Genomic DNA, 26,407 nt, shown 5'->3' with positions numbered 1-26,407 from the left:
ACTTTGTCGTAATCTAAATCCCATTACGCTCAATTCGATTGTTGTCTACCTGATTTATTGCCCAAATAATAATTAAAGATATTTTACTTTATCATTCAACATATTTTTACCGCGGCTGTTTATCAAAGTAAACTTAAAAGTTAACTTTTATATCTATTGTAAATATTTATTTAACACTAGAGCAATTATAAATTTTTAATATTTATTCTGGAGTTGTACCGATAATTATTTTGTCATTTTTTCGAGATATAATTCTCATTGTCGATTCTTTTTATAAAAAAAAAAAAAAAAAAAAAAAAAAAAAAAGTATATTTCTAATGTATGAAAATCTCAAATTTGTGATGATTGGTTTTTGTTGTACTACAACAACAACAACAACAACCTTCAGCAGATAGCTAATTGCTAACTTACTATAATCTATCACTACCTGTGATTAGGTACATCGACAGCAGATAAAATTTTTTTCATTTGTGGGGGATGATTTTAGGGTTTAACATAAATTTATATTATGCGGTGAGCCATAGTCGCAAGTTGCAACGTATATATCCTGCAGTATAAATCGGAAGTGGTTTCACGCACTAACTAAAAGATATATGGACACATACATACTTTAAAACCGTGACATAGTATTTTATCGGTACACGAAACTCGAATGTTAATCACAGCAGGGTGATTAAATTTATTATTATGAAAATCTACCACCTGGTTAATTTAATATAACGTACATATAATACCCAATTTTTGTTCACAGTCGGGTTTATATTGTATTAGTGATTTAAAAATTAAAATCCAAAATAATTTTTTTTTTAATTATTTTCATAAGAAGGAACACATTTTTTATATTTAGAATATATTAAATTCTTATAATAAACGATAACTTATATATTTTACGAAATTTAAAAAATATTTAAATATGTTTAGCACACCTGATGTAATTTTAAAATTTATCCTTGAAATAAGACTAACAATTGCAGACATTACTTGAATTACGAGTCGGTTCTTTCAACTCATGTTGATATATCATTTGACATTTCTTATATTTTCGCAGCCTTGACGTAATTTCATTTCACCAAGAATTGTAAATATCATAATTCAATGTTTAATATAAGTATTTGGTTAATATTATCAGTAACTATTTATAAATTTGTCAATTACTCTATTACCTTTCTTTCAAGTTGTAAATTAATTTTATTTAGCTGTATGTATTGTAATAACGTATAAGTAATGAGATATATCTTGCATCCCGGTTCTTCTTTTCATACACTCAACCGATTACAATCAAATTTCGTAGAGATTACATTAATTTTTCCACACCCAGCTGGCAACTCCCTTTTTCATTTTATTCATTTTAAATAATAACTTATGTATCTTGTAATGGGATTCAAACTTCATTTTTTAAGCCCATGGTTTTGAATACAAACTTTTATTTATAAGTTTTTTAAGTAATCAATTTATTAAAAAAATATTGACAGCCTGAACATTCTAGAAATTTTTATTGAATTCAATAAATCAAATAAAAAAAATTAATAAATGTCTAATTTTTATGTTTTAGGTTCAAAAATGAAGAATTGTTACAGAGATCGACAATTTCTGCAGATAAGTGAGTTAATTTTTTATTTTTCTTCATTTAAAAACTTATAATAATTTAAAAACTTGGTCAAATATAATTATTTAATGACTTAATCATCAAAAATAACTTATGCGTTTTTTTTAATAAAAAAACTCTAGCTATACTGAGAAAAATAAATACTTTTATTAAGAAAATTTTCTTGATACAAGAATTCATGTTCTTGAAAATTTTCAAGAATATATATTCCTAGCTCAAGAACTTGTTAAATTCATTGAAATAATTTTTACTTAATTTAAATAAAGCTATTCTCTTGTTTATCGATTATCCAAAGATAAATATTGATGTTCTTCTCTTCAGAAATTAATAATTAATAATAATAGAATATTTGATCGTTATCGAATTTTTTGAACCAAGAAATTGTTAATTGAGTAAAAGTATTTTTTTTTCTCAGTGTAAAGTAATCATAATGAGCATTTAGTTGACTCTATTTGAAAACAAAACTTTTTAAAATTCAATTAAGCTTATTAACTCCCACAAGTCATTTTTTATAAAATTATCTTTATTGTTTTCCGTTAAAATTTGGCAAAAATATCAAGTCCCATCTGTTAAAAAAAAAGAATAAATGAAATCTAATAGAGCCTCGCATTAAGTCTCCAAAAACTGTCCATAATAGTCATAAAGATGTTCGGTCTTTAGAAACTGCTGACGCCATTAGGACAAGTCGTTAAACCGTAATTTTGAATGTTGACCGAAGCCCAATAATCCTTGGCGAGAATTCTTTGTGACGTTATCCAATACAACTATCATGTTGTTTTTCTCGCTTAAAATATCCTCAGCAGGGAGGCTCGTTAAATAAAATGTTGTCGGACATTATATAGCAGTGCAGGACATTTACGAAAACCCAGCTGAACATCTAATCGCAACAATAAAAGTACTGTTTTTAAAAACTGATAGTCATCTTTTCAACGATTGATCCAATCTTATTTCAGATGATTCTGTTCAATGAACCATCTGCATCTGCAACAGTCATAATAGTACCCCTTTTTTTTGCTTACGGGCCAATGGTTAACCACAATAGTGTATAGAGTCAAAAATACATTTAATATTAGCACTTAATTGCACATAATTACAATCTAAAAACAGGGTATTACTTCCATCATTTTGTATTATTAAAGGCAACAATGCTGCTGCTGATAATCATATTTTTCACGAGCAAATAAATTATACCGTGGACACGAGCCCAAAGTTATCTTGCCCACTAATCGACCATCGATTACATTGCATATTTTAATACATACAATAAATTTTGAAATATTTAGCATATAATATTTTTTCTCCCCTCCGGGCGGAAAGCGTCAATTTTCCGTCCGCTGCGCTAAATGAAAATGCCGCTTTCCGCCTCCGTTGAGGAGAAAAATAGCATTCTCACCACGGGCAGGAAATAAGAAAGCCTCAGATCACACGTTTGTCGACCTCGGCTTCGCCTCGGTCAACAATTACATGTAATCTGAGACATTTCTTATTTTCCTGCCCTAGGTAAGAAATATACTATATTTTACTGACAATAATTGGAATAAATAAAGCCAGGAGCTTGATATTTACAATAAATTTTCAATTTTGAAATATATCTCTTTTTATTTTTCTTTCGAAAATATTATTTTAAAATCATGTCTTTAAATAAATTCGATAATAATATTTTATCTGGTTGCGTTACAAAATAATTAATGTGGACTTTGATGAGTAACTAAATCGACAAGTGTCGCGGTGTTTTTTTTTATGGTCAAAAAAAACAAAGTATAAAATAAAGGACGGTATAGTATTTAGTATTGATTTTTTATAATAACGATCAGTTTTCTCCTATAGCTCGGTTATTTGAGAGGACACCATACGTCACTCGCGACGACCTGAGATGCTTCGTGTCGAATTTCTCAGTGTCATCTGCTCTCCGTAATAAATTTTTACGCTTACAAGCTTCTTCATCCTTTATCTCCAGTTATTTATTGAGTAATGGTAAAGTCTTACTTAGTATACTCATACTTAATTAAACTTAAACTTATACTTCCCGATTACTGCCCGTCGATTCCATCGATTGCCATCGCAGATATCCGATTTCGGTAAATTTCAATGTCCTCTAATCCAAAGATCGGGTTGTTAATAATTAGTAATCCATTAGGACTTCCGGAAACCGTTAACTTGTTTTTAAAATAATTTAGTGGGTACAATACTCATTATTTTTATATTTCTAAGACTTATTTTTGTCATTATATACCGATTAGAAATTTAATTTCGCTCAATAAAAATTTTACTGACCATAAAAAAAATTCTACTGCCTAAAATATTAAAAAAAAAAAAAAAAAAAACTAGCAACCTTGTAGTCACTATGTGACTGCCGTGACTCGTGAACTATAAATAAATAAAATTTTGCTTTATTAAATAATGACTTTTGTTAAATTACACTGTACCTTTTTTACTATTGACGTTTTTAAAGATATAAGCTCATCCCGATGTTACACTCATCAAGAGCTTTCATTTGGGTACCCACCTGCATTTTTGATATATTTTTCATATATACAAATATATAATATATATAAATATATAAAATATATGAAAAATTGATGTAGGTACTCAAATGAAAGGTCTCGATGAGTGTAATGTCGGGGTGAGATTATATCTTTAAAAATGTCAATATTTCACAAGATATTTGATAAATTGCATTGTACTTTCTTAACTATTGATGTTTTTGAAGATATAAGCTCATTCCAATGTTACATTCATCAAGAGCTTTTATTTGAGTACCCACATGCATTTTGATATATTTTTCATATATACATATAAATATATGAAAAATTGATGTGGGTACTCAAATGAAAGGTCTTAATGAGTGTAACACCGGGATGAGCTAATATCTTCAAAAATGTCAATAGTTCACGAGGTACAAGGTCATTTCTTAATTATGTAGCTAGAAATAGAGCATTTTCGAATGCAGGCTAAATACTTATCATCATAAATTGACTATTGGTGAGAATTATTCGCTTATTCTCTTAATACACTGATAGAAGGATTTAGTACAGTGTACTAAATTGATTTAGTAACAAAATTTTTATTCATTTATTTGAGAGAAACAAATATTTTGTACCCATCAATATTATTTGTTACAGCTTAATAAATGATTTCTTTATATGAACAAAGCCTTATTATATGGAAATAAATATTTAGTTCCACCAAATAATACTTAGTAACAGGTACTAAATATTTCTTTGGCAAGTATTGTCGGTAGATGACTATGCTTTAATTCTAATGTTTATGTGATACATAACCCATTTACTAACTTAGATTATTTTACTCAGCTCGATTTTGGGAGATTTATTAAACCTTTAAAAACACACATACTCCCAATAAATATCTTCTATTTATGTCTTTTCTCAGTGGAGTTTAGATTACATTTTTTAATTTGTCTATTATTGTCTATTATTGATGTGTTAAAAACTTGTTTAATTTTAAATTTTATAAATGTCTCAAACGAAAAAATATAATTTAATAAAATTCTTTTCTTTATAATACATTATATTTTTACTTAAATTTATTTATTTTAATTATTTTTATTTATTTTAAGTTAAAAAGTTGGGTTACACGCTAAAATTAGTTAAAAAATTAATTTTTTTGATACCAATAAACGATTTATTGAGTACCAATAAATCATTTGTTAAATACTACTAAATATTTATTTGGTGGAGCTAAATGAGCTTTAGTAAATTATTTAGTACCTATTACTAAATACTTGGTAATGAAAAGTTTGTTACTATATCATTTAGTATCTGTTAATGAATCTTATTAAATAGAACTTAATCCTTCTATCAGTGTAATATAGATTACTTAAAAAATAAAGTCCATTAAAAATAAATAATCTTGCCTATTAAAAAGTTTATACTTTGTCACGTACGCAATGTAAAGCGTGAGTCACTCCCAAAACACTTGATAATTTATGAAAAATGTTTATTTGTTCCAAATAAAATTTTTTCAGTATTAGTTATTATTATTATTTTTTTTTTTCTTAATATTATGATTATAATACGTAAGTGTCTGCATTGAAAGATTAACTGCTGAACGTATTATTTATCATTAACGCTCATTTATTGTTAAACAAAAACTTCCGTAGCGTATTTTATATTTTTTAACATATACATACACACAATACTCAAACTCTTGGACATAAATAATAACACAGACACATTAATCAAAACATGTCAACTATATTTCAAGGTTTTTATTTTTCTTTTTTTTTTTTAAATTTAATAAATTCGATAATCATATACAACGCACGTGTTTTTACATTTTATTTGCTTTATTTTAATACACGGAAAAATGTATTCGAATTTTCTTTAATCTCATTTATTATCTCCACCTGGAAGCCCGAGCTAAAAAGAAATGTCATGGATTTAATTTAATCGCCGCTGTTTTTCGGCGTAATTGTAAATTATATAGCATGTGCCAGTAAATCCGCCAGCCCTAAAATAAATTTCCATTTTTTTGATGACTAATTTTTTTTCGGGGGGAGTTTGAATTGAACTTACTACCTGTGAAGCGGTGATTAGGATGTTAATATTCACGGATGTGGTTTTACATAACCGAAAGGACACCAGGGGGTGGCACGGTTTGGTGAATTCAGCATTGTGAACTCACAAATTGAAACAAGGGTTGAAATCAAAAACAATAATAGTAATAATAATATAATTTATAATGAATATGGTAATATTACATACAATACATAAAATAATGATTTCGCTGTGTGTAGTCGAGCATCGTTCCTCTTCCTCCCTTTTACTATCTATATATATTCATATTTTAATATATATATTGTGGAGCTAAAGTTGGCGACGTAAAACGTTAAGTTTGAAACAACCCCCGGAAACAAAAGTTAAATAATATAAGTCCCACGAAAAGGTATTTATGTATTCTCAAAATTACCACTCCGTGAAATGCTAATGCAACAGATTATGATTTTTATTTTATTTTTTTACTTACATTTTTTTTTTCACATTTTTTATCTTGATTATTGTTTTTTTTTTTTTTTTTTTCATTTTATCAATTTCACATTATCGCGAACAAACAAACAAACAAACAAAAAAACAACTCAATGTTTCTTTTTTGATAAATCACAGGAAAATAAATAGCAATAAATTTTAATTAGAAATTTTGTTAAATAATAACAATTATTTTTAAATTGACGCGTGTAGTAAAACAAAAATTCAAGTAATTTGTATGGAAAATAAAAAAAAATAATTAATGACGTGAATTTTTTGTTTCCGTGCTGTGCATTAATTATAATTGAATTTATTTAACAAAATTAACATGTAATTTCTCTTGTCTACAATTACTCGAGTGTTAACTCGGTTTCTTTTATTTAAACATTTATCGAGGCGAAAACCAAAGGAGTCAAGAGAACAATTAGCATAAGCACTTAAGGTGCATACATATTTATACATTTATATTTACTCACAACTCGCGCAAAAAAGAGATTTCTCGGGTGATTTCTCTGACACTTCCTCGCACGATCCAGCGAAAAAAGTAACATATTTTTTCGTTAAAAAACTTATTGCGTGAATAAATTAAGCTTGCGTTCTTCGAATTCACCAATCATTTTAATTTATCATAAAAATAATAATAAAATAAATAAAATAAAGAGTGCAGAAGCGAAAAGTTGGAAGAGTTCACCTGCAAACAGTAAAAAAAATAACTACACTTAACTTCCTTTTTGTTCTTGTACAATAGTGCAACAATAAAAATAATAACTGCAACGAATAAGAATAACCGACCAAATTTATGCCCCGTAAAAGTCCGCACTTGTATATTACAAGCGTACAAGGGTGTCTAACACTTAAACTTCAACGTAATTGTCTTGGGAAAAGTTACTGCCGTACATTAGAAGAAATATTTCAAACGTACATTCGTACATCGATTCCATAGATCATAAAACACGTACGATAGGTAGTATATAGGTGTAATTACATATGATTATTATTTATTATTTTATGTATGATATATCATTAAAAAAAAAGAAATTGCCCGTGCATTCACCGTTGAGTAAGTCCGAAATTTTTTATTCTGGTGAAAGAATGTAAAAACAGTTAACGAGTGGATAAAGTATCTTAACAACGGAATTTTATGCTCGATTAGCTCAACGTTGGGGGGATCTACGGATGGTCGGCAATCGTTGCCAATTATTAAAACCGTAGACGGGTAAAGTCAAGAAAGTACATGGGGGTCGCTGCAAAAGACCAGAAATTTACTGTAGATAAAATTAAATAGGGTTACTTTAGAATTTTTGACGGTTGAGAAGTAATTTTAAGACAATATTATGATTTGAAGGTTCATTTTTTTATTTTTTACTAATTAATTAGTGAATTACATTTTTACTAGTAACTTGATGGATTGAATTTTTCACTACACTGATAGAAGAATTTGTTTATATTTAATAAGCTTTATTAATGGTTAATAAATGACTTTTTATCATCATAGGATTTAATAAATATTTGTTAACAGTTAACAAATATTTTTTAACTATTAATAAATGTACTTTCCTTCCAAATAAATATTTATTGAATGTTAAAAAATATTTATTAAAATTTAATAAATTAAATAATTGTCTCCAAATAAATTAAATTATTAATAGTTAATAAATCCTTCTATCAGTGTAGTAATTTTTTTTCATCGTAAATTAGCGAACTTTATTTCTGTTGATAAATTAATAAAATTTTTTTTTACGAAAAATTTCCGTCATTTCGTAAAAAAAAAAAAAAATTTTATCAACAAATTTTATTTAAAATAAATCAAGCGTATACCCAAAAATTAAACAAAACTGTTTATTCGTCACATATCTTACACGATTTGTGTACAAAATGACGCAAAATTTTTTACTGTGTAATTAAAAACAATTTTTATCAATTTGATCAATTCTTAAGATAAGAAAATATAATTATACTGAGTATTGTTCCCAAAAAATTTTCTTAATAGCAGTATTTTTTCTATCAAGATGAATCTTAAGCTTATACTCGAATAACTTGACTAACAACAAATCAGTAGAGGTCATAAAATCATTAGTCGGTCTTTTTTAATCTCAAATTTTTATACAAAACACGTAAAAAAAGAAGTAACTGTCTTGCAGTTGAAGAGTTTATTATCATTCTATCTAGTTTGTAAGTCAGAGCTTTTTTTATGGGTATATTAAAAGAACCAATAGATGTTATAAAGACCCATTAGTTCCATGCTGGGGGCACGAAGGCCATATGGACATAAAACATAAAATATAAGAAGCAATACTTGTAAAAGAACTTTATTAGTCTCAGGAGCAGTCAGGTGAGACCTTATTAACAATATCGAAACTCTTCGGGGAGCACCACCCCAACTCCGCTTATAGGCTTGAAATAATTCAAGAAAATTATGTGCTTCATTCTTAAATTCATGAAACTTATAATCAAGCATTGAAAATACGTGCAGAAATTCAATTATTTCACTTTAAATTGTTGTGAAGAAATGTCCCGCATAAATTTTCTTTCCTGGTGGCTTTTAGCAGCGAAATTGATTGATTGAGGAAGCAGTAGCAGGGAATTAAAAAATTCTGTGGGATTTAGATAAATTTCATTGTTTTAGAAGAGAATAACAATTAGTTTTGTGTATAACGGAAATCTGAAACGACGGTTTACCGCCCGCGACAATACCGTGACGCATTGTGTATTGTGAACATGCACCTGCGTTTTATGATTCTTAAAACGGAAGGACTCCCACGTGTGTACACCGTTCACCTGTGTTTTATTTTATTTCAATTCATTTTAGATGTACCAAAAAATTTATCCAATTGTTTTAGTTTAACAAATTATTCCACGGTTTTTTTTTTTATTTCAACTTATTATTATTCTGAAAATAAACGTCATAAAATAAAATAAAAAATAACTTAGCAATTTATTTATAAGTTTTTAATTTAAACATTAATAATTTAATGTACTTATAATATCCGTTTTTTATAAAAATATTTATTTAAATTAATATTGATTTTAATTAACAAATAAATTAAATTTAAAGGATTGACGTATTTATTTCAATTAATAAATTTGAGCTCCGACTGAAAAAGCAAAATTTATTTTATTTATAGCTGATAAAGTTTGATTTAATATTATTTATATCAATTTTCATTGATTAATGCAACTACTCATTAAATAATTACGCTTATGATTTAAAATTACACTTAAAAAAAATCAAGTAGCAGTTTTGAGAGATTAATTTAAGAACTTTTATATCTTTTATTGTTAACTTTGAAGATTTCATTTATGTAAAGTAGATAAATTTAATATCCTTTTGAGTAGTAAACGATATTTAAAGTGTAAATTTCGTTTTTTTCTTTCAATGTTACGTTGTTTTTGGTGAGAAAACTTTATTACCGGTTTGTTTTTATAACCCCTGAGGGACGGCCTCTTTTACCCAGATTCCGATTACACAGATGGCGCTATTACCCAGATCCCTTTGACACATATCCCGATTACGCAGATTGTGATTAAACAGATTTTTTATTACACAGATTACTTATTACTCAGATAACCGATTACACAGAAAATCTTTATCGCAGATCCCGATGACGCAGATAATTTAAATTTTTAAATGATAAATGCCATAATAAAGCCAAGCACTAAAAGTGCCTGAAATTTTTAAATTGCCGCCATCAAAACATGCCGGATGAGCATGTAATCTAGCTATTGGTTGAATTTAAAGTTAAAGGTGTGCACGGAGCGCTTTATTGAAGTATCTACAGTGTATATGTGTAAAATCCCGCGTTGGTTGAATTTTTTATTAAATACTTGATATAATGAATCAACAAAATTACAGGTTAAAGATTAGAGCTATATAGGTAAGTAAACATATTTATTATTTATATTAAAAATTCGGGTTTGAAGTTTAAATATAATTAGTTCAATTACCCCCAAGCGGGGATGAATCGAACCATTTGACGCGTTTGCATAAATTAATCATTTAAGAATCAATGTTGTTTATTGAATAATTTATGGATCGATAATTAGAAAAGACATAATAAATTACCATTCCAAGAAAAAAAAAAATATGATTTAGTTTTAATTCGAATAATAAAAAATTGATGAAAATTTTTGGGTTCAATTGACCCCCTTCTCCCCTACTTTGAATTAAAAATTTTATAGATTATAATCTTTATATATTAAGAAATATATAAAATCAATAGTAATTAATAAATTTAAAAACTATTAAAAATAATACAAATATTTATTAAAAAAAAGTAAAGTTATATATATATTAATATATATTATATATTAAAAGATATATTGAAATATATAAAGAAAATGTACATAAGTGAACATATGTAAAAATTAAAATAGGACCAAATATAAGAACGAATCAGGGTAAATTTTTTCGATTTGAAAATCCCTCGTATAATAATTGGATCGATTTATGAATTATTTTGAGCTCTCCGAGCTTGGAGAGATAGCTTTTCTATGCTTCTTCGAGCTCAAAAGTCTAAAAATTATACTATCTCATCAAAAACGATCCGAAAAGAAATGTTATGTGAACTTATGCAAAATTATGTAAAGTTATGTGAAGTTATGTGCAGAATACACTTTTCGGTTTTCTTTCGTTCATGATATCTCTTAAACGAATCGACTGAAATTATGTGAAATTATGTGAAATTATGTGAAATTATGTGAAGTTATGTGCAGGAAACACTTTTCGGTTTTCTTTCGTTCATGATTTATCTTGAACGAACTGGCTGAAATTATGTGAAATTATGTGAAATTATGTGAAGTTATGTGCAGGAAACACTTTTCGGTTTTCTTTCGTTCATGATATCTCTTGAACAAACTGACTGAAATTATGTGAAATTATGTGAAGTATGTGCAGGAAACACTTTTCGGTTTTCTTTCGTTTATGATATCTCTTGAACGAATTGACTGCACTGATAGAAGGATTTATTTGTATTAAATAATATTTGTTAATAGCTAACAAATCATTTATTAGAGACCATTTTTTAATGTTAAATAAATATTTCTTAGTATTCAAAATGATTTGTTTGTATTCAATAAATCTGATATTCATTTATTAAGTATTAATAAATCTTTTTAAATACTAAGAAATATTTGTTAAGGCCTAACAAATGGCTTCTAATAAATGATTTGTTAAATATTAACAAATCTTTTTAACTATAAACAAATCTATTAGTGTGAAGTTATGTGAAATTAAATTTTATGTCAAAAGTATAGAAAGACTATCTTTGAGCTTGGAGAGCTCAAAATAAGACATAAGTTGTTTTTTTGAGCTCGAAGAGCAATTATTAGTGCAATTTTAAGCGCCTAGGTATGTAAGTGGCGGGAAGTTGCAGGGATGGCCTTCAGGGTCAACCGTTTGTCTAATTTTTTTTTTCTTGGAATGGTAATTTATTATGTCTTCTCTAATTATCGATCCATAAATTAGTCAATAAACAACATTGATTCTTAAATGATTAATTTATGCAAACGCGTCAAATGGTTCGATTCATCCCCGCTTGGGGGTAATTGAACTAATTATATTTAAACTTCAAACCCGAACTTTTAATATAAATAATAAATATGTTTACTTACCTATATAGCTCTAATCTTTAACCTGTAATTTTTTTGATTCATTATATCAAGTATCTAATAAAAAATTCAACCAACGCGGGATTTTACATATATACACTGTAGATACTTCAATAAAGCGCTCCGTGCACACCTTTAACCTTAAATTCAACCAATAGCTAGATTACATGCTCATCCGGCATGTTTTGATGGCGGCAATTTAAAAATTTCAGGCACTTTTAGTGCTTGACTTTATTATGGCATTTATCATTTAAAAATTTAAATTATCTGCGTCATCGGGATCTGCGTTAAAGATTTTCTGTGTAATCGGTTATCTGAGTAATAAGTAATCTGTGTAATAGAAAATCTGTTTAATCACAATCTGTGTAATCGGAATCTGGGTAAAAGAGGCCGTTCCACCCCTGATAGCCACAGTTTCAGACCAACCAAGTTGGTGTCAGATAGTTACCACCAACTTAGCGACAACTTGCGGTCAACTTCCGAATTTGTAACTGTTGGCGTCAAGTTGGCTACAAGTTTCTGGGAAAAACAAGACCAATCTACTGCCGCAATATGTCGCCAAATTTCTTGAGAAACTTGTCGTCAACTTGGTGCGAAAGAGTTTCGAAAGCAATTTTTGCCGACAACTTGGTGAACAACCGAGTTCATTTCCAAGACTTGCTGCCAACTTGGTGACAAGTTGCGGCAGTAAATCGACGGAAAGTTGCGACCGACTTGGCTATCAGGACCAGCGTGTTTTAAACCAACAGCAGGTCATGTCGCTTTAGATCTAGCGCGAGGTATTTGAATTTTAAATATAATTCACTGTTGAAGTGAAACAATATAAAAATAATAATATTATTAACAATATAGTAATGTTAATAAAAATATAAATTTATTAAAAAATATTTAATTCAAAAAACTTTAATTACCTCTTCAATGATTTTACTCGGCACAAATTTCGAGAAAAATAAATTTTAAGAAGGTATATTATATAAAATTTACATAATTTCCAATAATGATTCCAATAAAGTTTTCTAAAGTTTGTTTGGTATAAAATCTTTTTTTAAGCTTTTAAGCTGCTTATAATTTCCACAAAAATTTTTCTCAAGATAAAAATAGAGATTAACACATAAAACAAACACACTTATATCAATTTAAAGGAATTCAGTTCTGGTAAATGGAATTAATAAACCCTTTTCATATTTTTGAATAATATATATATTTTTGAAATGTTTGACAACAAAATATCAGCATCAAAAATACTTATATAATAACATATTGCATTTATTTTGATACGGTGACATGTAAGTTACATTTAAATCTAATATTACTGTGATCTCTTGGAATATTAAGATTTTTGAGGTACAATTTTAAACTCTAAACTCGTATAAGTTCTCAAAGATCCATCTAAACATATACTTATACTCATATTCAATACAATTATAATAATCAATAATAATAACTATAATTATATCAAATTACTCTGCGATATGGTTGTTATTAAAGTTTTTTTTTGCTTAAAAACTACAGCAGGTGTAATTAATTATTATTACTCAAAACATGATGCTGGTTTTTGGCATACAAAAGAACACATCTAAGTTATTATCCTCCTAAATAATTATTCTATTAATTTAATCAGAATAAATTTACAAGTCCAATAAAACATTCAAAAATCAATTTTCTATCATCAGATTTAATTAGAAAAATAAATTTACATGCAAAAAATCATTTCTAAATATACAAACTAAAAACTTATTTTTTTATAATTATTTTTAGTCTATTTTTGTGTGTTTTTTTTAATATGTTTTAATGTTAAAAGATAAAAATAAGCAACTGCGTAAATATTCGCAACTTAATTAATACGAATGAGTATTTAATTCATTAAAAAATTATCATTATCATTTACATATATAGTATTACTTATTTCGAAGACGTATTCGATATATTCATATATTTATTTATAATTTAAAACATCAAATCGTTTTTTATGAGATATAATCTGAATTGCTTATTTCAACAACAATTATATTCTTGAACAAACATAACTTCATATATCTTCAACAATTTAAAAACGATTTAACATCGTGTCTGATTAATTCTACTGCATCAAAATTACAGATGTAATTTAATATTTATATTGATCTACACGCACTCATTATTTACAATATGACAGAAAATAGTTACAATGATAATAAAAATAATAATATTAAAATTTATCTACTGATAATTACAAAGTTGATTATACTGTTGACATTATTGTTTGTACACTAATATTTTAAATTAACAAAGTCTTTTTTAAGACACAGTTTCAATAGCAGTTCAATAAAACTCTATCCAAATTAAATAATTAACATTAAATAGTCAAATATGATTACAATAATAATAATAATATTAATATTCGTTGTCTTTAACAGGCAATAAATCTCAAATATCCTGAATCGGAATACTAAAATTAATACCGGATAAATTTACCAAATAAATCTCAGCTGGACTATTTGACAAATTCTCGCAATATTTATAAATTAGCCGAGAAAAAATTAAAAATGTCGATAAATAAAACCATTGAAGGTAAAAAAAATAGTGAATTTGAATTATGACTAGAGTTGAAAAATTTTTGAATGCGCGTGGTAAATTTGCGCATCCAAATAATTTTTCACTTTATTGATCTATCCTGAGTCTGCCTGTCATGACTTAAACAGTAAATGTTGTTAATTTCAAATGATTTAAAAACGGTGAAATACAAAAATGATAAAACTAAATCTAAAAAAAAAAAATAAAACTATTTTTTTAAAAACTAAGTGATGCCTAAGTCCTGTGTTTTCAGTTCGACATTTCCATTACACGTATAAAAAACAATATTACTCATACACATACATTTATTGTATTATATATATAGTATACTATATATGTTATACATATAAAATCGGTAACAGTTATCGACTGCTTTAAATTGATCTGATTATTCAGAACCAAAATAACATTCATCATCATTCAGATCAGATTCATGCTCCATCCACACAATTTTGTCCTAAGCGTTAAAATATATATTCTTTCGTAAAATAGATTTTAATCGTCTCACTGATAGGATATTTGCCGAAACATACTGCTGATTTCCTCGATAGTCTTGTTCTTTGTTTCTGGAACCTTCTTCCAGATGAAGAGAGCGAAGAGCGCTTGGATGATGGCGAAAAGAACAAATACATTCGTGTCAAGAAGTTCTTTTAATGGTAGGAACGAGTAACTGACGATGAAGTTAGCTCCCCAGTTAACGGCGATCGCAATGGATGTTGCGATTGGTCTTGCCGATTGGTTGAAGAGTTCTGATACCAAGAACCATGGGATACTTCCAGGACCGGTTGCGAAGACTACCACGAACATGATTACCAATGCGATGGAGAAATAAGCTGCTGCTGATGAAGAGTCCTGTCAAGTTAAAAATTTTATTAGTCATTTCAAAAATTATTTCTCGATTGAAAATTTTATTTTAAAATTGAAACGGTTAAATTTTTACTAATTTAGTTAGTCAAATTTTTTTTTCATTTTAAAATTAGTGATTTTACAAGTTATCAATTATAATTATTTATTAATAATTTTATTTTGTCTTTCTTTTATTTTTTATAATTTGCTATTGTTGTGCATGAGTAGCAATAGCTAACTCATCATTACTCCTTTCACTTAGTAATTTGTAATTTGTATATGAAATCACTATGCTAGCTATAAGTCATCTTGTTATACATCAAAAAAAAATTTTTTATATACTAACTACTGTATTATTAACCCTGTTAATGGCCTAGGCTGTTGGGTTTGTTTATTTAAATAAAATAAAATAAAATTATAATTTTTCACTGAATTAATTAGGGTCACTAATTATACTAGACTTGACTAATCAAGCAGTAATTTGTCTTAAATAGTCAATAATTTAACTAGTGATTTTATATTTCACTAAATATCAGCAGTAGATTTCATTTAATTATTAAAAAATATATAGCTAATTTTATTTGTGGGAATTGTCGTTGTCAATATCGCTAACAAATTATTTAAATGTGCTAGTGTGTAATGAATGATTAAAAAAAAAAAAAAACTAATAATAAAAATAATGAATAGTAATCGATTGATAATAATTCTATTTTAGATAGTAAAGTTGTAATTTTAGGAATTAATTTATGATAAATGTCACAATTCAATAATAAAATTAAAAAAAAAATTGATAAAACTTTCCTGTAATTTAGTAAAAATAAAGTTGATTTAATTATTAGAAATTAAAAAATAAATCAACTTACCGCATACGCTAAGCAGAGTGCAAGCAAAGCAGTGTCAATAACCATTGCACAGAATCCAAAGAGCAGAAGAGTTTTTCGTCCGCATTTCTCAACCAAAATCAACGAAACAAAGGTCATAACAACATTCATAGCTCCAACACCAAGAGTAGCTGATTGAGAAGCTGTTGTGTTCAATCCAGCCATACGGAAGATAGCGTCTGAGAAGAACATGACTGCGTTGATTCCAGAAAACTGTTGAGCCAACATCACCATCAAAGAAATTATCAGCGGGATTCTCAAAGCCGGGTTAACGAAAATTTCCTTCATGGTTACACGTTGGGTCAGTTTGATAGATTCAGCTTCATTCCTCATTTCTTCCATCTCGTCATAAACGTCATTGGTCCCTCTTAACCAGACGAGACCTCTCTGGGCATCAACATCCTTGCCTCGGTTCAGAAGCAGGAATTTCGGACTTTCGGGACACAATGGCAGAGTTAAGCACTGGAAGATTGCTGGGATTATGGTCAGACTGAGAAGAAGCGGCCATTGCTCGACGGTACCCAACACTTTGTCCATACTAAGAACTTGGGAGATCAGAATTGAAATTGTGACGATAAGTTGGTAGACGGTACCAACAGCTCCTCGTAAGTGCATCGGAGATATTTCTCCAAGGTACATGGGAGTTATTCCCGCGTTCAAACCGGCGTTTATTCCAATGAACAGACGTCCTACGATTATCATCTCATAGCTGCCGGCCATTTTAGAAAACCCTTCGAATATCACTGTCAGGACGACGAATATGTTGTTTAGTAGCAGACCACCCTTGCGTCCAAATCTGTCGGCTATTAGTCCTACCAAGGATCCACCGATTATACCTCCGATACAGAAGATGGCCACTGCCCAGGCCCACAAGTCTGTCATGTCGTTTGCGGTGTGAGGGATTCCCGTTCGGTTGGTTTTGACTTCTGCGATCCAGGTTTTGATGATCTGAAAGAAATTTGTGTTATTAATCATGTAATTTTGATTTTTAAAATCAAAGATTTGATTAGTTGAATTCTAAAAAAATCTTTTAAGGTTGTAAATAAATTTTGGTGAATAAAATTTAGAAAAAATTGTTTTTTCTTCATTTGATCAATAAAATTTTTCTTTTAGTACTTCAATAATTAATGATCTATTTTATGAAACTAAAAGTGACAAACATCAGACTTTTTTTTAACTTTTGAAGTATAAAAAATAATTTTTCTTTTAATTCTACAAGTAGAAATTAAAAACAAACTATGAACGTAATTAAAAAAAAAATTTTTTAATCTATATTATTAAAAGGATAAGAAAAATTTTGTGTTCAGGATAGTCATATGATAAAATCGGGTTTTTTGGTGAAATTTAGTGTCATTGCAAAAGTCTTGATTTAAATTTGTGCCTTTTCAAGGTTTCATATCATTCTCACCGATAGTCAATTTATTATAAAAAGTATTTAAGCTACATTCGAACATGCTCTATCTCTAGATACATAATTAAGAAATGACCTTGTATCTTGTGAACTATTGACATTTTTAAAGATATAAGCTCATCTCGATGTTACACTCATCGCGACCTTTCATTTGAGTACCCACATCGATTTTTCATATATTTTATATATTTATATATTTCACAAATATCATATATATTAAATATATAAAAAATGCCATGTGGGTACTCAAATGAAAGCTCTTAATGAGTGTAACATCGGGATGAGCTTGTATCTTTAACAACGTCAATATTTAAGAAAGTACAGTGCAATTTAACAAAAGTCATTATTTAATAAATCAAAATTTTAATTTTTTATAGTTCACAAGTCTCGGCAGTCACATAGTGACTGCAAGATTTAAAGTACTAATTTATTTTTTAAATAAAATAAAATTCTTAGGTGTCTTTTGTTATTATTGCCGCTAAATTTTGATAAGTATAATAAATTCCCGAGTCGAAATTTAAGTCGTAGATTCAACGTTTTAAACGTTCAAATCGTAAATTCGACGTATTGAACGTTGAAAACGTAAGTTCAACGTATTGGACGTTGAAATCGTAATTTGAACGTATTGAACGTTGAAATCGTAATTTGAACGTATTGAACGTAAAAAATATAGATTCAACTGTTTTAAAAAAAATATATGATCCAATTATATTCAATATCCAATAAATTTATCTAGTTTAATCAAAATAATTTGCATTTTTCATCAATATCTAGATCTGCATATAAAATTTAATCCAAGTCCTTTAAGTTAAAATTTGTCGACTAAATTTACCTCTTGAGGTGAGTTGACAACTCCAGTATTGTAACCATGTTGGAAGGCAGATCCCAGTGCGATCGCAGTGATCGCGAACGCCAAATGGAAATTAATACCCTGCAAAAAAAACAATAAAAATAAAAATCTTGCAATAATATCCTTTACAATTGATAAACAGTAAATATATAAAGTATATATGATTATGAAAACAATATGCGTTATATAATTATTAGTGGTTTGTTTGTTTGCGAGGTCAAAAGGATCGCTGAAAATGGATCCTCGTTATTCAATTAGAATCCGCGCTCCAGAGACCCATATTACATGTAGTCATACGTGATACGATAAATATTAACCAATTGAAACCTATTGACGTTAATCTGCGGTAGAGTGAATATCTACATACACATCATATATTATGCAGATATTAATATTGCACTTGACCACATTATCGATTACCGCTTGAATTAATTCATTCGAAGTAATTAAACTTGGATCCCGATTGGGACGAATATTTATTATTTAATATTTAATTGATAATTAGCCAATAGTTATTCCGATCCATGTTGAAATCATCAAACCATCGACAGCTCGAACTTTTCAAGGGTCGTGTGATTAATCATTTATGTGTGATGAAATGTCACTCTGATGAGCTCATAATTGATAGCGCTCCAATTAAAGTAGACAAAATATAGATCAATTTTTAATTATTTACATCGTATTTAAAATTCGAAATCGTGCATTCAATTCTTAACACTTTTCTATTTTTATTAATCATTAATTTTTTTATTTTTGTCCTGTTTCATAACATTCACAGAAAAAAAAATTTACTTGAATCAAGTAAATCATTTTGAAGAATTTCTTCTTGATTTTAGTAGAAAAACTCATAAACTAAGAAATTTTTCTTGGTTTAAGTAAATTTTACTTAAATTAATTCATAAAATTTTTCGTCTTGATTCAAAAGTCTTCAAAACTATTTTCTTAGTTCAAGAATTTTTTTCTTGATTCAAATTAATTTTTTTTTCAGTGCAGTAACTGAAATTTCTCAAATTGTTTCAAATTTATTTTATGAGAAAAAAAAATTACCGTTTAAATTAATAAAAAAATTTAATTTGACATTTAAGATAAATTACTAAAAAATTAAAAAAAAAATCATATTGTTGATTTGTAAAAAAAAATTTTCCACAAAAAAAAACATCTAAAAATTTTACAACGGTTTTTTAAAGTGTTAATAAATTTGACAGCTGTATAAAATAAATGGGTGTATTATTTATGTCACTTGTATCAAAAATTTGACAACCCTGATGACACTTATGATTTATAATATCATTTACAATATCAAATTAACAGCAATGAATTACATAAAATCAATGCGGTTGAGCTTAAAAATTAATATCTTTTAATTATCATTATGCTTATTCGTGTAAGTGATTAATATTAATGGATATGGTACGATTTTATCCAACCTTGAAAATATAATATGTAGTTTTTGTGGAAGATTATTAAATTTTAAAATTAATCTTCTTTCTCAAGTTCGTTGGTGATTTAACGTAGCAAAGTTTCTTGAGATAATAAAATGAAAAACATATTTTTTGATTTTCAAATGTCAATGCCACTCGTAATCAACAAATAACAATTGTTGGTATTTATATTGATATTTTTTAAAACTCACCGGTCGTCTTAAGTAAGGCATCGAAAGTGTTCTATAAATAAATCCAAAAATTCAAGAGTAATTCTATTTCACAGAGCGTTAACAGATTCCCGCAAAAAATCGAATAAAAAATACTAGAATGACACTTTTTAGTTTCCGCTCTTAATATAGCATGTGTCAAAGACTTGACTGTCGGGTCGACACCCTGCAACGCATTTATATCAAGTACACACACACCAAACATGGAATTCTCATACTATCAAATCTTAACATATTTAAATATTTGTATGTGTTAATCAGCGTATGTAGTCTTCTGTATGATAATCGAGTTAAAACCCAATATAATACACAATCAATAATATGCTACATATAATAAAAATAATAATAATAATAATGATAATAATAACAATTTATATCCATATAATGTATTCAATTACTAATGTACTTGTATATTGTTTCTTTCAAAGTAATATGATACATTAAACAACTGTCGAAAAGACGTAACAATTACTCACTTTAAAAACATGTTTCAATCCTCTTTTTCCAGAATTTTCTGCCATAAAAACGTTCGATAATTTATCACACCAAAAAAATAATTTTATCAGAATCGCCTCACTATAATATTGAGTTGTATTAATCCCACTAAATAAATTTCACAACCGAAAAATTTTATCTACATAACGATAAATTAATTTAGTAAAATAGTAATATCAAAATAAAAAATAATGGATTAGTGATAGTGACGTCATCGATTTTTTCGGCTAAAAATCTCTTCGGATCATTTGAAATTTATAACCGAGCACGTGTAAAGCGAAAAAAAACAACGGTGTCAGCGAAAAAAAAAAAAAATAATGGACTTTATCTGCGTAAAGCAATAATGTTAAACCGTCTCGGATACACAATGAGTCTTTGAGTTTCGTTGGTGATAAGATTACACGGTATTATAATTCAAATATTCGACAGACCCACACGTATTACATATTAATCGGGATCATTATACATGCATACTCACACTTGTGACATGCAACAAAATGTGTGGTACTATTTATTTAAAAATAAATATGATAATTGATAATGAACGGAAATCTTTTAATTAATAATAAAATTAATAAGTGATGATTTAATTGAATAAATAATTGAAGAACGGAGTACTACTACGATAATTAGCATTTGAAAGTGCATTTATCTCGAAAATTACGTATTAATAAATGATGCAACGTATGGTTTATATGAGTAATAAAAGTAAACGAGTAAATCAACTTTGCTAGCTTATAATTTATATATTTATATATTTATGTGTATATATGATATCAAGCTCATTATATTACTTAAGATGACACGTAGTAGAGGCACGTTCTTATTCGTGTTTCGATTGGTTAACGCGTTAACGATCCCCAGGCGAGCCTTCTTATATTGTTGTATAATATATGTTCTTCGTTTAAGATAAACTTAATACTTTACTTATATATTCATATTCGTATGTTTTATTTTTTATACTTTGCTCACGATTAAGTTACGAAAAATTTTCCACTCGTAAATTCAACGTTTTTTGTTATTCATAATCAGCATTGTTCATAAAAGATTCATTATCGATTCAACAAAAACTATTATTTATCGTTAGATAAACTTACAATGTCAGGTTAAATTTGCAAATTCATTCAAGATATTTAAATATTTAATTTAATAGTTAAAAAGTGATACTTTTTTTAAACAATGCAATTTTTTTAAATAAATTATCTAGCAGCTTTAATTTTTTTTTTTAATTTTTTATAATTAATTCAAAATGTTCAAATTTTAATTTAAAAAAATTCCCAGACAATTTTTAATCACAAAAATTTTTATTTAATTATTTTTATTTCCCCGAGAATTATATTAACATATTTTTCGTGTGAGTTCACTATTTCAACTCGGATACAATACAAAAATTAATTAACAAAAATACCGCGGGTATTAAAATAAATTGAGTTAATAAAATAAATCAAGCGTTAAAAATTATAACTATAACTAATAAAAGTATTTCTTTAACAAACCACCGCGTAATTACACAGTTAACTACTGGTAGTTTGCCGTCATTTTTAATAAAACATGGTTACAGATAATAACTAACGATTATCCAATTAATACCATACAATGTACCGAAATTTATAAACATTAACGATTTTGAAATAATTATTAAAACTTTATATGAATAAAATTGATTGTTTTACAAACCTGAACTTCGCTGAACATATCCGATAATTTATGACAATGTAAATATTTAAAATTAAAAAAAAACGCCTTATGACCGCGTAAAAGAGCCAAGTAGACTTAACACGAAACGATACGACTGTTGAAAATTCCAGCCGCCGGTTTCTCCCACCGATCCAGTGATTCCCTTCTCTTGGCCAACATGTCCACACATACAAATTTGTATGAGCATTTAATATAACACATGTAAGATATAATGCGAGACAACACATGCAAAGCGGGTTCATGAACGTGTACCATTGGCAAAGTGAAGGTGCGCCGATCTTAGAAGCTTGCGATTGGTCGAACATGTCGAGCCTCTTTATTAACAACCACGTGCATGTGTTGAACTGCTGTATCACTAATAATAGCAACACGCGTTTTAAAACATGGTGTATTCATATTTATTATTGTTATTATTATTATTATTATTATTATTATTATTATTCATTATGTTATAAAGTCACAGTTTACTTTATTCTTCTTTTGTGCGTGAATTTTAATTGGAGCTATAATTATAATTATAATTATGATTGCTATTGTTGCATTGTACGGTTTTTGTATTAATGCAGTACTTCCGACATCTCTAAATAATTTCCCTCAATGAAGGAATAAATAATTATCGGAATTATTTTATTGTTTGACCTCGATATAAAGTTTCCCAAGTATGCTTTATTAACGACGGATTAAACAAAAAATTGATCAAGAAATTAGATATATATGTAAAAAAGGAAACTGGAAACTGAGAAAGAGTGAATAGAAAGGTTTTTCTACCTGCTGTACCGTTAGATATTTAAATAAATTTTTGGAGTAGATTAAATGGCGGGTGTCATTAGCCTGAAGTTGATTTATGGGAACCGTAAAATTTTATTTATGGAGTTTAGAAGACCGATGTTTATTCTCACATGTTGATGATAAATAATGTAAAAGTTATAGAACTTTTTGATAATTTATATCTCTGCAGCTATTGGTCGTAGAGATATCGGGTTAGTTTCATTTTTTTCCTTAGTATAAATTTCTTTTTAATTTTTTCATCAGAAAAATTTTACCCAATAAATGGAAAAGACAAACTCTACACAGTAAAAAATTTTGAGTCATTGCGTCAAAAAATTTTGTGTTAAAAATTTTTATGTTGAATATTTAACACTTTTTTGTGTTGATTTAACAGAATAATTGTTAAATTTATTTAACACAAAAATTTTTAACACTAAGTTTTTTGACGCAATGACACTAATTTTTTTACTGTATAGTTAACTAAATCATTTTAAAAATTTTTTTTATGAATTAAATAAAAATAATTTCTTAAAATTCTTTCTCTGCATTTTAATTTATTTTTCTTAAGTATATAATTTCAAATTTTCTGTCATCTATATTGCTGACTCTCTTTTTCAATTGTTATAACGCCATCTAGCAAAAATAATCTTGCAAAATTTGAGTAAGACTAAACATAACTACTAAAGTATTATTTATTGTAATTTCAAATTAAATTTTCTTAAAAAAAATTTATTTTTTAATTTTTCATTTAAAATTAAAATGAAAAATTTGAATTTTTACTCAAATATATTTTTTTATTAAAAAATTCCAAGTAAGATTATTTGCCGCAAAAATATTCTCTAATTAAAGTAAGTTCCACTTGACTAAATTCAAAATCCATACCATTGAAAATAATTTTCTAATCTCCGCTTGAGCGGTCACAAAAGAAACTCTTTTAAAGCCTCAAAAACCCAAACAATAATTGAAAAAAGATTTTCTGCATGGTTGAATTTTTACTTTATTGAATGAGTGCGTGGAACATAATAAGGAAATTTACGATCGGTCGGCCGTAAAGACGAGCCTCCGACATAAAAATGTCGAATGGAACTAACGTAGGTCAGTTTATTCATGCGCTCAGCTTATTTAACTCAAGCTAAACTCATCGATTTATCATTATTATATTATATTATATTATATTTAATTAAACTCAATTACACTCCTAAGAAACTTGAAGTAAATTATGGTAATTATCAAGCGAGAGTTATAAAAAAACGCTATCAAAATATTCAAAGAAAGTGAGTAGAAATAAAAGTTGTCCAGCCGGTTTGTGCATATTTTAAACGAAGTGCATTGCTACGTCAGCAATTTAAATCCTAATTTATAAAATTAAGGATAAGGATATATTTAACCCCAAGCAGCTGAAATAATTCATTATTTTCGGTCAAACTAAATATTTTACTTAGATTACATGTAAACTAAACTTTCTAATAAATTAAACTAAACCATTTGAAATAAATCATCGCCTAGTTATCAAAACAAAGGGATTTGCATTAATTCAAATGAAAAACAGCAGGATGTTCTTAACATTTCATTGTCTAGACTAAAGAGACTGTAACGCCCACTTACACCGTTATATTATACCTCACAATTTACAATATAACAAAACTTTTATTTAGTTAATTTGATATGATACTTGATACAATAATTCAGATTTAAATTTAAAATGATCCAGTTTACTTCAATTTTATTAAAATTAATAAAAAGACCTTCAACCAAACCATCAATTATCAAACCAGTAATCTTTGAATTATCATTATATCAATCACAATTATTTAATGTGATAAAAGCCGGTGTTAAAAAAATACCGCGATTACACTACAAATAAACTTTATTGTACGTTAAAATATGATTAACGATCTGACAATTAAAACTCACATTATTGAGCAAACAATTTTTTATCATTTTATTTTTATCAAGAAAAAATTTTTATTCTTGAACAATAAACTCTTGTCATTAATTTATAGGGCAATGATAAATAATTGCGATAGACCTTTGTACTCTGAATTTTTTACACTTAATAGTAATTATTATTATTATTATTCAATTAAAAATAAATTTCTTCGAAAATTACCTTAGCTGGAGAGGATTTACTGGCGTCAGAAAAGCAACCCATTTTATTTATAAATTTTCCAATATTAAACGTTAAAAATAAAATAAAAACGTTCACTTGTCACTTTTAAAAGCACGTGTTATTATTTTTATAAATAAGAGCTGATAAATCCGCAATAAATGTTAGTAAAATAAAAACAAGTTGAAGTATAAGATCGAAGTGCGCTTGAGGATAGTCTCTTACGAACTGCGTACCGATATACGTAGCATCGAAACTTATTAGTCCGAATGGGTGAGCCACGTCCCGAAAGCAGGTCTACGGTTCTCCTTTCCTTCCTTTTCTTCCATTCCTTCCATACAGTATAATACAATATTATTGTACATGAAACTACCCAAGTACAAGTGCAAGTACAGTAAATTAAAGAGAGTACGACGATATTGACGCCCAACCCGGTTCCAGATATAATAAAGATGACAGTGGAGGAACCTCTAAATAAAATATGCCATATGACAACTATTGTATCAGGTACTCCTACTACTTATAAATGTTTATAAATATGAGAATGTGTAGGGAATAACACACATGAGTCTAGTGTTCGTGGGAGATACGGGTACCCTCTCTCCAGCCCTTGTTGTACTCCCCCACCGATGATTTCATATTTTTCGTCTCCCCCCGGGTCTTCCGCTCACGTAAACTTAACCACAAACCTACTCTATCCTCTCGCCTGTCGGATGCCTGATAATGACAGCTGCCTGTCACGACTCGACAATTTTGCAATTGAGAATATTGAACCTGAATACCGGATTAAATTCTCGAGACATGTTACAACTGTTACAAGTGACCTATTCTTGCTGAGCGTCCATTTTCTAAGTTGATAAACTGTTTTTTAAATCAAGCTAGCTATTTCTGCGAATCTTTGAGGGTAGTTAATTTTTTTTTGATTTGCAAAATTTTTTTAAATCTTGTA

At 27.8% G+C, this 26,407-nt stretch overlaps 2 protein-coding genes across 8 annotated transcripts in view; one reads left to right on the top strand and one right to left on the bottom strand.

Moving 5' to 3' along the window:
• The window catches only part of LOC123261973 (TBC1 domain family member 19), a 134,184-nt gene that overhangs the window by 57,160 nt on the left and 50,617 nt on the right, over positions 1-26,407 (top strand). For both annotated transcript variants that reach the window (XM_044723917.1, XM_044723916.1), the window contains exon 4: positions 1,553-1,600. The gene's annotated coding sequence lies outside the window, so the exon portion shown is untranslated. The remainder of the gene's footprint in view (positions 1-1,552; positions 1,601-26,407) is intronic.
• The window catches only part of LOC123261972 (solute carrier family 2, facilitated glucose transporter member 1-like), a 28,107-nt gene continuing 15,080 nt past the window's right edge, over positions 13,381-26,407 (bottom strand). For 2 of the 6 annotated variants that reach the window (XM_044723910.1, XM_044723911.1), the window contains 3 exons: positions 18,722-18,820; positions 16,461-17,426; positions 13,381-15,603 (listed from right to left, as the gene is read on the bottom strand). In XM_044723910.1, coding sequence (XP_044579845.1) covers positions 15,256-15,603; positions 16,461-17,426; positions 18,722-18,820 — 1,413 coding nt within the window. In that variant the 3' untranslated portion in view covers positions 13,381-15,255. Of the gene's footprint in view, positions 15,604-16,460; positions 17,427-18,721; positions 18,821-20,372; positions 20,547-20,866; positions 20,927-22,562; positions 22,698-25,461; positions 25,904-26,407 lie in introns of those variants that run through there. The other 4 variants (XM_044723913.1, XM_044723915.1, XM_044723912.1 and 1 more) reach the window with 4 other exon arrangements.

This window comes from Cotesia glomerata, linkage group LG3 (genome assembly GCF_020080835.1).
Source record: "Cotesia glomerata isolate CgM1 linkage group LG3, MPM_Cglom_v2.3, whole genome shotgun sequence".
Classification (NCBI taxonomy): domain Eukaryota; kingdom Metazoa; phylum Arthropoda; class Insecta; order Hymenoptera; family Braconidae; genus Cotesia; species Cotesia glomerata.
The sequence above is the reverse complement of the archived record's forward strand: the minus strand, read 5'-3'. Positions and strand labels throughout refer to the sequence as shown.